Below are 17,780 nucleotides of genomic sequence, written 5' to 3'. Positions count from 1 at the left end.
TTTCTACTTGCTGTACCAGGTAGAAGCTTTTGGAGTTTGTTTTTTCTAGATAGTCATTCATAGGGAAATATAAAGTTGAAGTCAAGTTAAAAGTTATTTGCTAGGTGTATTAACGTTAATCTCTTTCTATCTTCCCTTGTTCTAGTTCAAGCTCAAATGCATTTAGTCTGATGATTGCAAACTCTGAACACAATCAGTCTAGTAGTGGATGCAGGTAAATTAATGTGTATATATTTTCAGAAATTTTCATGTATCTTATGCTAAATGCTGGAAATTAAACAGTATTGATTTGGGATTTTTTTGTTTTGCATTGACTAAACTTGAAGGGGTATGCAAGAACTCTGATTCTCTTCCTGACCATAATCAGTAGCATGTCCTATTAACCACTTGGTTGACTTAGAGGTTTTTTGTTGCTGTTCCATGTAAGTTGTGTGATAACCTTCCAAGTTGTCTTACTTGGTTTTAATTTGGTAGCTTAAGTCCATAATTTTCTTTCTGTGGTTCACTTTGAATATTGCTGCAGTGGTTTTTTGATGTTTTTTTTTTTTAAGCTTTTCTTTACATTTTCTGCTCTTCAGAATATAGTCTGAAGCCCTTGCCTGGGGACAGCCTATTAGAGTTTTAACATCAGAATTCACCCATTGAGCTGGATGTGTTCTGATGTCCAGCAGCCATTTCATCTACCTCTTCTGTGTTCCATTCACCAGGATTCAAGCCTCAAGTCTGTAAGGATAAGCCAAGATCAGCTGCAAGAGTCACTCTTTATAAACTGTTTCTGACCCTGATAGCCTTGAGAAACCTGGTGGCATTGAAAGCTCAAATCTGGAAACTGGAGAAGACTGAGAGGGGATTTAATAAATGTTTATAAATATCTGAGGGCTGGGTGTCAGTAGGGATGGGACAGGCTCTCCTCAGTTGCACCCTGTGATAGGGCAATGGATATAAACTACAGCGCAGGAAGTTCCACCTCAACGTGAGGAGGAACTTCTTCACTGTGAGGGTCGCAGAGCACTGGAACAGGCTTCCCAGAGAGGTTGTGGAGTCTTGTTCTCTGAAGACTTTCAAGACCCATGTGGATGCATTCCTGTGTGACCTGTGGTAGATTCTATGGTCCTGCTCTGGCAGGAGGGTTAGACTCAATGATCTCCAGAGGTCCCTTCCAACCCCTAACATCCTGTGAGTGCCCTGCTGTATTTTTTGGGGCTTTTATGAAGTTGTCTTCAGATCAGGAGAAAAAAAACCCTAATCCTGGGCAGATCAAAGCTATCTGGCTATCTCGTACTATAACGTTAAGACATCTGTATACACGTACCTACCTGAAAATGTTCCTATCTGATGCAGTTCCTAGAGAAGTGGTAAATGAGAATTATTCCTTAGCACCATTTGGTGAACTGTGTCTGCCCTGTAGGCACCTGGAGATCTTGTTCCATGCTGTATTTTCAATTGGAAATTGTGTGAAACTAGTGTGAAAGACAGTGAACCAGAGGCATTTCTTAATCTTCCTTTCCCGCTAATTCTGTTTTCTTAAATGCAAGAGTTTTTGGGAGTTAGTTATTTCTGTTTTTCTGATGTCTCTTTATTTTGAATTTCAGTAAGAGCTCTCTGCTCAGAAATAAATAGGAATCCACATGGTGCAGTGTCTTCCCCAGCTGTCAGGTGTAGTGATAAAGAGTTACATAGCAGAACCTGGTTATCTTTTGTGAATGGGAGACCGAAGATAGGTGGAGAATGGTCTTTAAAGAGAAGACTAAAAGCGGCTGATAAGCTGCAGGTTTAGTCTTTGAGTCAAGGACTCAAAGCTGGGCTTTGGATTCAGTAACCACTTAGTTTAGTACCTGTGGCTACTGTTATAGTTCACTGTCCACATGAAAAAAAAGGAAAGATCCTGTCTATATAGAATTGCTTGTTCTGTCCTCTGCAAGTCACGCCTTCCCTGTGGTTGGCTACTGTGCCTGATGCTACTCATCTTTGGAAAAACATTTTTGAGTTGTGTAACATTTTCCAGGGAGGCTTGTTTTCTATATTTGCTGCTGCTGTCAGCTAATTTGGAAAGGTTTCTTCTCTTGCAAGAATCTGACCACTGTCAGGAAGCATGCTCATGGGAGTACAAAACCAGCAGTATGTTCAGTTACTTCATAATCTTTTCCCTCTTCTTCCCTATTGCCAACATAGAAGGTTCCTGTATTAACAAGGCCCAGTCCAGACTGTCAAGCCACATGGTAGATGTGATTTTAATATACAGCATGAACATAATGTTTCCTAAGGGAGTATTCTGCTCTTTTGTCTTCTCCTGCGCTGTTACTTCTCAGTACAAAATGAGCTCTGACTGAGTACCATGTTCTTGCTCACACCACTACACACTATGAAAACCAATGTGTTCTCTAGCACAAGTCAGCTTTATCACTTTCCAAGCATTTTTGGTGAAACACACCCAACACCTGTCAGATGATTGATGTATCTGGAATGCTTTACAAACTTCACAGGAAAATATCCAGAAATGCTCTTGAAAGTCACCTGGAAGCTGAAGCCACTCTATTGAGCTCTTGAGACAGGATGGTGCAGTTGCCAAGACTATTCTTTCTACAGTAGTTAGTAGGTTGACTTCTTAAAGACTACCAGCCTTGACAATCAGGTGGTAAGGGAAGACCTTCCTTTTGATGAGAGAGAATTTATATTCAGGAAGGTTTAAGAAAAGCTCTAGTAATCCTCTTAATTGTTGTGAGTGATTAGCTTTTAAAAAAAATACTCCAATGAGAAAGACAAAATGATTTTTCATTTCAACTGCTTCCTACCCACCTGCCTTCCATCTTTCTTATCCTCCCTATCCCTTTCCTCCTTTTCCTTTTTGATTTTGTCAGCACCTCTTAATAATGGGAAGAGATATCAGGAACTGCAAAGGCAGGCAATAATTATCAGAGATTTCTGCCAGTGCCGGAAGATCTCTGTAGTTTCACCTATACTGAGGCAGCACTTCTGAACATGGACCCAAGAAATGTGAAGGCAATTTGTCCCCAGCCTCCTGATTGGTTACCCTACATTTAGTCAAGTTTCCTTATCTTATTTAATGTATTGCCATGGTGAACTGGGATATGTTGTTCCAAGGATTTCTCTGGTTTGTTTTAACTTGATGCTCTCCCACTGCCATTCCCTTTTCAGGGATCTTTCTTATTGAGAACCTGCTGCAGCAGGAGGTGAAGACTTGAATGGACCTCCTGCTTATCTCCTTTGAAATCCATGAATGTTTCTTTGAGTTTGAATTTGAAAGTAATTAAGCAAGATGCCACTAAAAAGGGAGGAGGGAGACTGGGAGGAAAAAAAAAGTTTTATGGTGCTTGCGTATATGTTGTGTTGCACCTACAGAGTACGCTTTACAATAATACTTCAGGTGGTGGTAAATCTTTCATTTTAAATTATTCTGACTAATCTATGAGTTATTGTAAGTTCTGAATGTTGCTGCTAATGCTGGAAAAGTTACTGTGTCTAGCTGTACAAATTTAGGTACATATACAGTGTATATTTGGGCTTCTGTGAGAATGTTGTGCCACTTCAAGCATCCAAATGATAACTTTATTTTTTTTGTCTTTAATCTTGCAGTAGTGAGCAGTCCACTAAAGCCAAAACACAAAAGGAATTGCTGAAAACTTTGCAAGAGCTAAAAGCTCACCTTCCTTCTGAAAAGAGAATTAAAGGCAAATCTAGTGTCCTAACAACGTTGAAATATGCCCTCAAAAGCATTAAACAAGTTAAAGGTAATCAAGTGTGCTACTACCTAAATAATACCAACCTGGATTAAAGAAACACTTTGAAGTAGAAATTTAAATGTGGTTGTCTTTGTAAAGCTGAGTTGATTACATTTGATGACCTCTCTGAATGGATGTTTTCATGGTGTTCCCATTTGTTAGGTCTGTAAACTTCTGTTTCTCTGGAAGCTAAAGCAGCTCTCTAGAGGCTGGATACTTTACTGATATTTTGTTGCGTTAGAAAATGAATTTTAGAATTATTTACTGTTTCATGCTATTTGAAGGCCAAACAGACCAAAGTATGTGATGGCACATACATGGATATCTTAAGATGGGTAAATACATTTGGGTTACTGAGGAGGATCTAATTTGGAGTAGTACCAGAATCTCCCTACTGACCATTCTGTGCTTACGCCATGGAAGATTTTGGCTATTTACTGTTTCCAGGCTGGATGTTTTATTGATGAGCTTCTAAATTCTGAATATAAGTTGTTTAATGTTCTCATGTAGCCAATGAGGAGTATTACCAGCTGTTGATGATTAATGAATCCCAGCCTGCTGGACTGAATGTGTCATCTTACACAGTGGAAGAAGTTGAGACTATAACCTCAGAATACATCATGAAAAATTCCGTGAGTATGGTGACTCAAGTCTGCAGTGTGTACAGAAAATGTTTCCTAGAAATGGAATTCTTGGGCATGTTTTGGTTTTGTGTGTTTTTTGTTTTTTGTTTTTTTTTTTTTTTCCCCTTCTCCCTCCACAAGGTAAGAATTGGTACTCAGGCCAATGAGCTGAAGCTGGCTTTTGCCTTCCAGGGGATTCTGAGTAGAAACTCTGAGCCTTTGCAGGCTTTGGCAATAGCACTTTGATCAAAGCTTTTTTTTCCTTAGGTCTGAAATAAGTCTGAACAACTTGAGCCTCTGAATTGTACCTTGTGCTTAGAGACTAATGGTATGATTGTGTACCTCAGCATCCACGAGCTATAATGATACTGTCTTCTCAAGGAGACAAGAACAGCTAAGACTATCAGCATAATTTTTAGCAGTAAAATAATAGTCTGATTTTTTAATTATTATTTTCCATGTTCCCAGTGTTTTATGGATATTTTAAGAGCTCTTAAAAAATAATTGCCTCTAAACTTACTAAACTACCTCCCACTATGATATTTTTTCCTCTGCCTGGATGTATGAAGTTCTGAAATCAGTAAAATAATGGCATAGATGGGGGATGTTCCCTAGCTTGAAGTAGGTGAGTTTCATTGTATCCATGAATAGTAAAGGTTGCCCACTAAGTAAAATAAATAGGAAGTCTAGAGTACAAGTGATAACTTCAGCCAAATGCCATAAACATTGTTCAGTTGATCTGAAGCATTGGAGGTTGTGAAATCAGTGCTCTGACAACAGCTCTTAAGTTTGTGGATAGCGTCAGTGGGTAGAGCACTAGAGGTTGTGACGCAGGAAGCTCGTCTCTGTCAAGACGAAAACAATGCAAAGGGGTACAAGTGGAGTGTGTGTGATTGTGTGGGACTTTTTTTCCCATCTATCTACTCATTATTTTACCAAGTGATTTAGAGCACTTTTTAATTTTGCAGTGGATGTCCAGGCTAACATAAGCAGTCTTTCAGTCTTTCACAAAACAGTTGAATTTTATAAATGTAAAACATGCCTGTAACAAGCACAAAGGAAATGTGAACTTTTAGAGCTGGAAGCTCTTTGATTATTAATTAGTAAATTTGTTTGGCATCATAAAATTTTAGGCAATGATACTTAGAGCTTGTAGCCTCGTAGAATGCTGGTGTGTAACTCTTACTGCATAGTTTAAAAAAATGTCCTGTCTGCTTCATGAGCAGATTAGTTGTATTTTATTGCTGACTAAATAGGTGCCTTTTAATACTTAATTTTATTTAGAGATAATTCATGCTTCTGTATCATGTGTTCTTCTGATGCATACTGAATTGAATGTTTTAAGTTGTCTAAATTTGAGATTTTTTTGTTTTAGGATATGTTTGCTGTAGCTGTTTCTTTGATTACTGGGAAAATTCTGTACATCTCTGACCAAGCTGCTTCAATTCTCCGCTGTAAGAGAGGTTATTTTAAAAATGCCAAATTTGTGGAGTTCTTGGCACCACAGGATGTCAGTGTATTCTATACTTCTACTACTCCATACAGATTACCATCATGGAATATTTGCAATAGAGCTGGTGAGTGGTGTCAACAGCAGATATTACTCTGGCCACCTTTGTCATGAGAATACTCATACTGGATTTTTAATATTCTCCCATCCTTCTCAATCACTTTTTGAAGGTGTAACCCAGATATTGGAATGTCTCTGAACAATACTAGATGTATAATACACTTGTATAAATCAGCAAGGCTTGTCTGCCTGCTAAAAATCTTCTGAATAACATTGTTTATTGATTCTTGTGTCTTTTTCATCTAATTATGAAGGAAAACAAAGTAGGTGTTCATGATGAACAGTGCTTGCTTTCCACTCTTATCAGCAATTGAATGACCACACCTTATCTTTAAAATTCCATTTCTCAGATATGAGGAGTATAATACTCTGCCTCCTTCCTTTTAAAATGGTTATGATTAGAATACTAGATGTCTTGATTAGTGTAGAAAGATGTACTTAGCTACCATCATGGTGCATTCACCAAGTGTAATATCTATTCCTTTAGCCTTAGGAAAATTATTTTAGGCATGCTAATGGTGAAGGATCAGACATCTTGGAGCACTTGATATTTTTTTGTGGGAGGACCATCTGACTAGTGTAGCTACAGCTGTTAGGAACTGATAAATAGCTGCCAACTAACTTAAACAAACACTTGAAATTCAAGGTCTGTTCTAAATGTTTGTCATGCCATTGCATGCTAAGTCTGTGGAGTTAAGTCAGTGTGAACCATATTTAATTAAAAAAACAATTCATGATAAACATAGTAAGTAATGTATGCATAAAGCAGGTTGGAAGGGACCTTATGTTGACTTCTGTCTGGAACAATCCTCACTACCAATAGTTTGGGAGATGAGGTGTTAGAAAGCAGCCCTGCGGAAAAGGACTTGGGGGTGTTGGTGGATGAGAAGCTGGACATGAGCAGGCAGTGTGTGCTTGCAGCCCAGAAGGCCAATGGCATCCTGGGTTGCATGAAAAGATGTGTTGCCAGCAGATCCAGAGAGGTTATTCTGCCACTTTGCTCTGGTGAGACCTCAACTGGAGTACTACATCCAGGTCTGGTGCACTCAATACAGAAAGGACGTGGACCTGATGGAGTGGGTCCAGAGGAGGGCCAAGAAAATGATGAAGGGGTTGGAGCACCTCTGCTACAAGGATAGGCTGAGAGCGCTGCATTTGTTCAGCCTGGGAAAGAGGAGGCTCCTGGGAGACCTAATAGCAGCCTTCCAGTACTTTAAGGGGGCCTACTAGAAGGATGGAGAGACTGTTTACAAAGGCCTGTAGTGATAGGATGAGGGGCAATGGCTTCCAACTATAGAAGAGCAGATTCAGACTGGATGTTAGAAACAACTTCTTTACCATGAGTGTGGTGACACACTGCAACAGGTTGCCCAGGGATGTGGTTAGGGACCCATCCCTGAGGATACTTGAACTGAGGCTCTACAGGGCTCTGGGCAACCTGATCTAGTTGAGGATGCCCCTGCTTCCTGCAAAGGGGGTTGGGCTAAATGACTTTTGGAGGTCCCTTCCAACCATTCTATGATTCTGTGAGAACTGTTTAGTTACGGTTTTGGCAAAAGGTTTAACTGGTAAGCAGCTGTGATTCACTTGCCAGCCTGAGAATGTGAGTGATGTTCAGATTTGGTTATTTACAAAGTACAGCATTTGGCAAATACGGTGACTTCAGGGAAGGTAAACGTCTTCATCACTTAAGGAAAAATTGTTTTAAATGTGGTAATTCTATAATTTGTAACCTGTTATGAAATATGTTTATTTCTAGAGCCTTCCACTCAGGACTGCATGGAAGAGAAATCTTTTTTCTGTCGTATCAGGTAAGACAAAAATTTTATAAAGCTTAGTGTTAGATTATGAAGGTATGCATTACAAAAGTATTTGACTTTTATAAGAACTTTATGGTATGGAAGTTTCTTACTTTTCCATAACGTGAACATATGGCAAAAACACATGTCCTCTGGTTGAATAACTCCTAGAAGCTACAGAAAAAAACTGCAAAGTCATTTCAGGAAGTTATATCTTAATGTGTGAATATTGACCTTTTGGACAACAAAGGAAGCTGATAAGGTATCTTCCTACTGCCGTGGAAGGTGGTCTTGTCAATTGAACTGTTCTATTCAGCACCTGCTACGAGTCTTTCATTCTAAAAGACTTAGGTCTAATCTTAAATTTTATCAAATGTCCCATTGAGAAAGACACATGAAGGTAACAAGTCTCTTGCTGTCAATAGATGTTACAGTTCCTTTTGGTTATGCTTTTTCTTTTACCACTCCAGCTTCATTTAGTTACTTTTATTTAGGAAATGCTGGCTACTTACGCCTTTCTTGTGCAATTTTAATTTCTTGTTGCTTATTGCCTTACTGGTAGCATTTCTGAAAACAAAAATTGTGGATCCTATTACTTGTGGAGTAACTACTTGTCATTAAGGTATGAGTAAACTTTAAACAATGTACCACTCCAGAGCCATTGGGTTGGATATATTGTGAAGTACTGCTGGTGTTACTGTAGACTTTTTTTTGTTTGTTTTGATCCAACTAACATTGGTTCTAAAGCTTTTATTTTTATAAAGCTTTCCAGTTATAAACTTAATACAAAAGCCCACTACTCAGTTCTGGGTTTTTTTGTTTGTTTTGTTATGGTTTATTTATTTTTGGTATCTATGTAAATGGTTGTTATTTTCATTACTATATTTTGAATTTTTATTGAGTAAACAACAGTTACTATAGGTAAGAATTTCTGAGTCTTCATTCTTAATAAATTGGAGTAAATACTAAGTGAAAGAAGGAAGGTCTATATGTTAACTGAGGGGATATAGCAATATGCATAAAATAGAGCTATAAATTCATCCCTCCAAAGGGTATAATGTCACAAACCAAGATTTTTGGATCAACAAAATAACCTATCACAGGAGGTGGGTTTTTCTGTCAAATGACCATTTAAAGCAATTGAGGATCTTTTTATTTCAGGCAGTAGGCAGGTCAACATTCTTTATCGCAGTTGGTATGCAAATACTATCAGAATTAGCTTCTCTTACCAAAAACAAAAAGGAGGGGAAAAAAAAAATTCAGAAAGCTTCTAAAACAGCACTTAAGAATTTATCTATCATGCAGTTCTTGTGTCATGAGGAAATTACAATAGGTAAATTGAAACATTGTTTAGCATGAGATAAAACTGTTGAAATAAACAACTCTGCTTATTTATTAGCGCAGGAAAGGAGCGTGAAAATGAAATTTGCTATCACCCGTTTCGGATGACTCCATACCTTATCAAAGTGCAAGATCCAGAAATAGCAGAGGACCAACTTTGCTGTGTGTTGCTTGCAGAAAAAGTGCATTCTGGTTATGAAGGTAATTCTTTGAATACACAAGGATTAGTGTGGTTTAAATAAAAACTGTTCTGTGTTCTGATACCGGAATTTCCATGTGGTGTCTCAACTGAACTTCAGCCTAAAAAAGCTGGCTGTCAGTGGTCTCAAGTTTTATCGAAGTGAAAGCATGAAAGCTAATCGTTTCTGTTCTCTGCCCTTACTGAGAGATTGTGAGATAGCAACCTGCATTCCTATATGCTTTTAGACTACAGTTAGTATTTAATAGAAGCATGCATCTTGAAGTATTTTATACAAAATTCCCATTTGTTAATCTGCTTTTATTTTTCTCTCAGCACCCAGAATTCCTCCTGACAAAAGAATTTTTACAACTACGCACACACCGACTTGTTTGTTCCAGGATGTAGACGAAAGGTAACTTAGAAGAAGATACTGTTATTTCGATGTACTGATAAGCAAGCTTTCCAGTATTTTCGCAGTTATTTTCAGGATTAATTTTTTTATCCCCATACAGACATCTTTATTTATGTGGCTGCTGAAGAGTGTTTAACTCTAGAAGTACATTCTCCATTTTTCACTAAGTGTGAAAATACGTTACACTGTGGTATTTAAGTGGAAAACTATTTGCCTGCTATCTAGCTCTTCCATATTCCTGGGCATAAATGCAATGAATGAAACTCATGGTCAGGAAAATTCCAGTGCTAACAGTCATCTAACACTCTGTGCTCTATGTGCTAACAATCTCTCTTAAGGAGAGGCTTGTGAGGACCTGAGTCTGTTTTAGCAATGGGCACAAATTAGAAAACAGGCAATTTCACTTGAATATAAGGGAAAACTTCCCTGTGAGGATGCTGGAGCCTTGGAACAGGCTGCCCAGAGAAGCTGTGGAGTGTCCTTCTCTGCGAGATTGAGAACCTGCCTAGACGTTGTGATCCTGGGCAACCTGCTTGGGGTGACCCTTCTTTAGGAGTGGAGGTTGGACTAGATGATCTCCAGAAGTTCTTTCCAATCCCCACCTTCTATGTTTCTGTGATTACCTGTATAAGAGTTTTAGTTTTGTGGATTTAAGTTTAGAATTAATAATAAATATGCTGCTGTCACTTTCTGCTGGCCCAGATACAGCAAGGGATGTTTCCATTCAAACTACACACTTCATAGTTCTTGCTGTTGTTGTCTGTGTACAAAAGCTGGTCAGATTCTACTGGATGAAGACTTTGCATTGATTTGCCAGTCGTGGAAGTTGATTGGATGAAGTATTTACATTTTATAGTGAAAACAAATAATGCTTCCTGTGCTCCTAAGGCATATATAGAGGCTCAGAAACTAACACATTAATCCTGTCTTCTGGAATGCTTTTGCCTGGGGCATTACAAAGGATGTTTAGGTGATGGAAATGTGAGGTCTGTGAAAAGAACAGGAGATACTTTTTCAGAGTTAGAAGCCTATCTGGCTCAGGAGACAGTCACAACAAGCTTTTAAGGACAGGGATGCAGTTTGGAATATTGTGTTTTGCAGTGCTTGGAAAACTTGATTTGATGAGAGAATTCACTTATTCTCATGTTGAAGACCCAGCCAACCTTTTCCCTTTCCTGCTTTTTCTCTTGCTTGTTTTACTTGGTTTTTTTTTTTTGTTTTTTTCTTCATGATGGTTTCTGATTATGTTCTACATGGTGTTTTTTTTTCTTTAAATATGCTTAGTGACAACTAAGTTGGCTATGTAGTAGCATCTGACTGCTGAGATTATTGTTTTTAAGCGTTTTAAGAACGCTAACATTTTATTGGTAGATCTAGATGGCGACGTTAACTTTCAGACAGAGTAGCATTACAATGGCCAATTCTGGTTTTCGGTAGCAATCTTTCTGAAGAGGTAATGCTGTTCTTGGCGAAATCTTTAACTGCAGAAGAGAGAGAAGGGAAAGGAGGTTATTGGGAAGGATGGCTAAGTTGTAGTCTATAAGGTAAAAAAGTTACCATTTGACTTTTGAGACAGTTGCCTGTAGAGAGGTCAGGCACATCAGCACACATGGTTTTTATTGAATGAGAATATCAAAAGGTACCTATTGTAGATGGCTTTAGAAGGTAACAGTAGCTGATCAGTGAGGATACCTTTGGACTCCAAGGTACAGCTATTTTTGTCTAACCTACACAGACATCATGGCTTAGTATGAAGGTTTCCTGCAGGACAGGAGACAGCATAAAGCTGAGAAACTGGTTTTCCATTGTATGATTTACACAGTCTCTCTAAAGAGGTTAAGCTGACAAAAGAATTGTTTAGTTCAGTATAGCTCTGCCCCTTCTTGGATGTTTCTCTCTCCATCATTCCCACACTTGCTCCAAGCCAGTTTTGCAGGGTGGGTTCGTGTGTTCAAATATGCTGATGGCACAGTGTAAATCCTTCCTTTCTCTATGCACCTCCAGTTCATTTGTTTCTGGTACACAACACAAATGGCAAGATCACTGAATGAAGAGCTTTGCCCTTGGTGTTGGGCTTAAGTGGAGTGAGTCGAGTAAATCCCTTCTCTGTGAACTACTATGGAAATTTCTTTCCTGTTAGTCTAGTGTTACCCCTTATTTCCACATACCATTTTTGAACATTCACCGTGAGGGTTGATTAAATCTTGGCCTGATATTTAGGACTTTGCTTCATTTATTTCTGTTCTTGTGATCTGTGTAGTTGATTTTGCTTTTCATTGTTTAACTCCTGAGAGCATTGGCAAACAGATAAATATTTACCAAGATATGCATATGCAGTTTTATTATTCTTAAGCTCTCCAGGGTTAGGTAGAATGCACAAAACAGTAGTTTTTTAGAGAAAGTAGAGTGTAAGATTTTAAAGTATACAACTGAACACCTGCTGTAAAGTGAAAATTGCTCATAATATAATGCTGAAACTGTTGCCTGACTTGCATAAAATAAAGTTAATTCTGCAATCAGTATGCATTCATGGGTTGGAAAAACGGCTTATTTGTCCTAACTCTGCAAGTGAATCTCTGCATAGAGTATGTTGAGTAAAAGTAAATATTTTCCTGACATTAAATAGTTCATTCTTGTATGTCTTTGAAATGTAGATACCTGATGTCTGTGATGGGTGTAAGGAGTTCTATAAGGTTCAGAGTGGACTGATCTTTTTAAATGATCTTAAAGAAGTTTCCTATTTAACTTGTTATTCATGTTGTTTTGACATTTCAAATGTCATTCTATAAAACAAACTGAACTTGCTGCCTCTTCTCATCAGCCATCTTTATGGCATATGTGCATTTGCACTCATAAAATGAGTTTGTTCAATTTCTAAATTGTTTGGAGCTATTCATTATGAGGAAGCATAACGATGCTGAAGTACTGCCTCTAGTAGATAGTAAAATAAGTATTCTGTAATGCAGCATTATACCATCATAAAAATTATGGTTGGAAGGGACTGCTGAAGGTCTTTGTTCCCTCTTTTTGCTTAAAATTCAATTGTTGCCCAGCTCCAGGTCAAGTCAGCTGTGACCTTACCTTTGTAATGCTTGAAAATCCCCAAGGACAGAGATTATGCAATCTTTGTAAGCAACTGTTCATGTATTGCACTACTGTTAAAAACATTTTTCCTAACATCTAGCATAAGCTTTTCAAACTGCATTTTGGGGCCATTCCCCATAGTTTTTGTTTGGCACTACCATGAAGATGTAATTCCATCTTTGTACTTTCTCTAATAGTTGTGGGAAGCTCTTGGATCATCCTTTAGCTTCATGGGAAGAGGTGAGCCCAGCTCATTCTCTACTCATTGATGTTGCATCCTAGATCTTTTACACTTCCAGAGATCTTCGTATTAGTATAAAAATGTGTAGGGATTTTTTTTTTTTTTTGCGTATAGGTGACTGAACTTGCATCGTTCTTTATGACTAGATTAATAAGTAGCAGTTTAAAATTCGATCCCTTTTAAGGTGCTCTGTTGCAGCACAAATGAAGGTAGAGCTTGCCAGGTTTTCATGAAGCATGTGGCAAAGAACAGGAACAGTGCCAAACAAAAACCCAGGATTGTTTTTTCTACTACTTAGAACATCCTTCAGTGAAGCCCCTAACTGAAGTCATTCAGAGTTGATTGATATTTTAAACTCTTGTATCAGCATAACTTTGTTTTGTGCTTTGAGCTTGGCAGAGTTTTTAAATGTCAGTATGCCAAAGTTATATTACTTGGTATGAGTCTCATGCAAGTTTCAGTTGTGTAAGTTTTGCTCTTCATCCACAAGCTTTTAAGACTCATTATTTAACTCATTGCTTCAATAAGAAGGCATTAGTTGCTATACTTTTTTTTTTCCCCTGAATATCTTGGCACTTTACCAGAAGGAACATGCTTAATGTTTTAGGGAACTGTTTTAATTCTACTGGGTTATTGGAAGTGCAATGTTGAAGACACTTATCCTATAATGCTTTTTGAGTTTCAACACAACACAGATTCTGTCTGTGGTGCACTATGGTTTAAATTCTTCACTAGTGCTGTTCTGATACTTGAGTGTCTACTCCTGGGCCTCTGTCAGTGAGTGGGGCTGGGGGAGGGTTATTCAGCACTTTGAGTTGACTTGCTAGTGTCTGGCAACTTCTACATCACTGGATAGGATTGAATTCATGCCTTTTCTTTTCCCCCCTCCTCCCAAGCATATTTTTGGCTGTTGGCCTTTAGGATGAGGGTGCAAACTGACATTTGTGAACTTTCACTCTGTCTCCTTAATGCTTTAAGTGACCAGTGAAAACTATCTCATCACATAAATTAGTTACATCTTTAGAAGTCATCATAGATAATAATGCAGGAATTTGGTAATGTTAATTTTAATTCTGTAATTAATAACCTTGCTTCCTTGCAGCTCCTTTATGAGTTGAACTCTTAACCTAACCTTCCTGTGAGAGAGTTCTTCTTGAGTCCTAGTTAACTAGACTGTTGCTAGTTCAGCTATAGTAATCCTGTGATCCCTAGGCTTGGCTTGTAGCCCATAGATTGGAAGACTATTTGCCTTCATGATAGTTTTACAAGATTAAATCTTATTAATGCTATTTTTAAATTAGGGTAAGTATCCTCTAGAGCTGGGCAGCACAGAAAAAGCCTGCTGTAGCAGACTCCTTTATTTGGTTTGATGACATAGTTTTGTAAAGCTACTAAAAAAAACCCCAAACACACAAAACCCCCCTTGCTTAAAGTAGTGCTGCTGTTAAGTTAGGACTATTTCCCTGAGTTTTAACATAAAATTATTAACTCTCCTTACAGAAAAAAAAGAGGGGGGAAAAAAAACCCCAAGCAACTTAAAGTGGATATATTTCAAAGATTAAATAGGTATTTATTCCACTTTATTTATCTTTGTTTTTCTTTTTCCAGGGCAGTACCTCTGTTGGGATACCTACCTCAGGACTTAATAGGAACACCAGTTTTGGTGCATCTCCACCCAAATGACAGACCCTTAATGCTAGCAATTCACAAAAAAAGTATGTGATCTTTTTCCTGAGAAGTTAATGATGACTATGGAGATCTCAGGAAGATGGTCTTTGTTTTTCTGTTAAAAAAGTGATGCAGAGGTGGATGTTAATTGTGACTGAATTTTTCTGCAAGTAAATACTAAATCATTTACAATTAGATTCTTAATGCAAATAGTAGAAAATGAGAAATCACTTAGTTTTGTGATTAGTATGAAATGTCTGCTGTAAACGGATTGTAAATGAATATTCTATATATAACATTTTCTTGAGAATGCAATGATAGAAGTTGTCATACTGTAAATTGTAGTCTTATTTATAAGAGAAGAAAATAAACATTTTGGTAATGTTTGTTTATTGAACTGAAAATGTAAAACTTTCTTCAGCCTTCTTTAGCTTGTTGAAGGTTATTTTTTTTTTCACATGGTCCAGTAAATTATGAACATCTGCTTATTCTGGTAGTCTAACATTTCTAAATGTATAAACATATCTAATAATTGTTCCTTCAAATATTGCTTTCCTCCTTTTGCAATTCATTGTAAAATGTTCAGTCATTAACTGCAAAGAGTAATCTGAAATCTCTTTTTGAATCACTCATTACAGTACTTCAGTATGGAGGGCAGCCTTTTGACTATTCGCCTATCAGGTTTTGCACCAGGAATGGAGATTATATAACAATGGACACTAGCTGGTCCAGTTTCATCAACCCTTGGAGTCGAAAAGTTTCATTTATTATTGGAAGACATAAAGTTAGAACGTAAGTCAATAAACTGGGGACTTAACTTTTTTTTTTTTAATTTATTTTTATATTTCTTCACCTTGGGTTTACATAGTGATCCTTGAGAAAGACATACGGGGTTTTCAGGGAGGAAGTATACCCCACACTTCCTTTTTTAAATTTGGGGGTTTGTTATTTGAAGTCCTTCAAAGTCTGCTAACGCTGACAAGAATTGCATCAGAAGGAAGTTGGGCTCAGAGTATGGGTATGTAAGGGTATGTATTTTATCAGATTCAAAGGTTGTGAAGGCAATAGAATAAACAGATTCTGATTATGTAGATGGTAAGTCGAAGTTGTGGTGTCTCTGTGGTTGAAATACTTGCCTTTTAATGAGCTGGGATATGTTTGGTTTATGCAGGGGTCCCTTAAATGAAGATGTCTTTGCCGCTCCCAACTATACAGAAGATAGAATCCTTCATCCCAGTGTTCAGGAGATTACTGAGCAAATATACCGGCTGTTATTGCAGGTACAACACGTGCTTTAGTGTTATCCTTTTCATTTCCCACAGGAGAAGAGGCTTATTCTTTGTTTAGCTGTCTACTACTGTACTGGAATTTCTGTCTACAATCCTGGAAATTACTTTCATTCATGGTTGCCAGACAAGACTTACTGAAGTATGTTAAAGCTCCTGTCAGTATTTTAAGGACTTCATATGGCTGTGGAATCTTCACAAAAACCCCAACAAATCTAAAATCAAACCTTTTCTCTGACAGAAATTACTGATAATAATTTCAGTTTTGTTTAAAGCTGGCTTGCTGAGATGTGTGTGTGTATATATATATTTTGTTGTTAACAGCCTGTACACAACAGTGGATCCAGTGGCTATGGAAGTCTAGGTAGCAATGGTTCACATGAGCACTTAATGAGTGTGGCATCCTCCAGTGACAGCACAGGAAATAATAATGAAGATGCTCATAAGGACAAACCAGTAGGTTTCCTTTCTATTATTTAAGTATATGTCACAAAACAAATTAATAAGTGGATTTTTTTACTTTTAGAAAACTGTCATATGAGGGATGGAAGAAAGTGTAAAGAAGAAGTCATCTTTCTTTTTTTGTTTAACATGGGGAAAAAAAACTCTGCCTAGGGGAGTAAACATTTCTGATGTAGATGAAATCTCAGTGTACTGAAGCACAGTTACAGGCGTGAAGTCAATGCATATAAAGAATTTAAACCTGTATAGTGTGTTAACTTCAGTCTGTTATATGTGGTATGTTGGAGAAAATCAGAAGTGTTTTCTTGGGAGAAGAAAGTCTCTAATTACTGTTGTCCCAAATAAAACTAAGAAGGTAAAATGCATGCAGCACTACCTGCATAACCAAGTGATAACTTGACTTTGATCACTTTTTGTATTGCAAAAATGCAGTATATACCACGGAAAGGAATAAAACACAATTTTACTTCTAAAAATTCTTTTCAGCTTAAACTTTTATCCTATGTTGGATCATTGCTACATCCAGTTGATAGCAATATGTAACTTTTTAAATTCCATAAAGTGCGTAAATTCCAAAAAGTGCAGCCTTAAATTTGTGCCTGTGCTTAACAGAACTATTACATAGGCAACATAAGTCAGATGAACAGCAGTGTACTCAGTGTGGATCCAGGCAAAGGAACTGCACCTTTAACATCTCTAGTTGTTTTGGCTTTCCTACTGTACTTCTCAAATTTGTTGTAGCTCACTGAGTTGCTTTTAGTTTTGAAAGGCAAAATTTTTCCTTAACTTAACTTCCTTAACTTAACTTCCTTGCTTGTAGGCAAATTATCTCAAATTTGGTTGTTGCTGCTCTGATCAGGTGTGGCAGACTGCTGCACTTGCCAAGGTGCTCACTTTAAGTATGTGTCATATGCAGGTGAAATCTATGGGTGTTTTTTTTAACAGACAATTTATCACATTTCAGAGCTATGCAGAAGAGTAATGTTTAAGGAAATCTTGGTCCTGTGGGAAATGGATGCCTGTCTTTCATGATTTCCATAAATAGTGAAGACTCATAGTCTAGAACATCCTATCAGCACTTGGTTAAACTTTCTCAATCTTAGCAGCAACATTTTGTTTACCAAGTGATAGTATTTTGTTTTTCTGAAGTAATTTTTGTAACATATCTTTGTATTTTCCTATCCAAGTTGTTCAGCCATGTTAAACAAACTGCAGAGTAATTGTTTACAAAGAACATACTTTAAATTTCTTCCTTTTGCAATTACCAAAATTCTTATGCTTCACAATAAAATTCTGCACATCAGGATTTTTCCTATGTTCAGACTAATTGTAAAATGGAGTTAGTTAAGATTAGATTCAGTCTACTGAGCACT

General features: G+C 37.5%; 1 protein-coding gene across 2 annotated transcripts in view; it reads left to right on the top strand.

Annotated features, from left to right (window-relative positions):
- Nucleotides 1–17,780, top strand: part of PER2 (period circadian regulator 2) — a 40,270-nt gene that overhangs the window by 10,204 nt on the left and 12,286 nt on the right. Inside the window, exons 5-15 of one of the 2 annotated variants that reach the window (XM_054386300.1) lie at nt 146–214; nt 3,595–3,749; nt 4,251–4,372; nt 5,739–5,940; nt 7,693–7,744; nt 9,132–9,274; nt 9,588–9,666; nt 14,600–14,706; nt 15,298–15,451; nt 15,831–15,939; nt 16,270–16,401. In XM_054386300.1, the coding sequence (XP_054242275.1) occupies nt 146–214; nt 3,595–3,749; nt 4,251–4,372; nt 5,739–5,940; nt 7,693–7,744; nt 9,132–9,274; nt 9,588–9,666; nt 14,600–14,706; nt 15,298–15,451; nt 15,831–15,939; nt 16,270–16,401 (1,324 nt within the window). Of the gene's footprint in view, nt 1–145; nt 215–3,594; nt 3,750–4,250; nt 4,373–4,973; nt 4,989–5,738; nt 5,941–7,692; nt 7,745–9,131; nt 9,275–9,587; nt 9,667–14,599; nt 14,707–15,297; nt 15,452–15,830; nt 15,940–16,269; nt 16,402–17,780 lie in introns of those variants that run through there. The other variant, XM_054386302.1, reaches the window with a different exon arrangement.

Source organism: Indicator indicator, chromosome 13 (genome assembly GCF_027791375.1).
Source record: "Indicator indicator isolate 239-I01 chromosome 13, UM_Iind_1.1, whole genome shotgun sequence".
Lineage (NCBI taxonomy): Eukaryota > Metazoa > Chordata > Aves > Piciformes > Indicatoridae > Indicator > Indicator indicator.
Note: the sequence above shows the minus strand (reverse complement) of the source record. Positions and strands in the feature narration are given on the sequence as shown.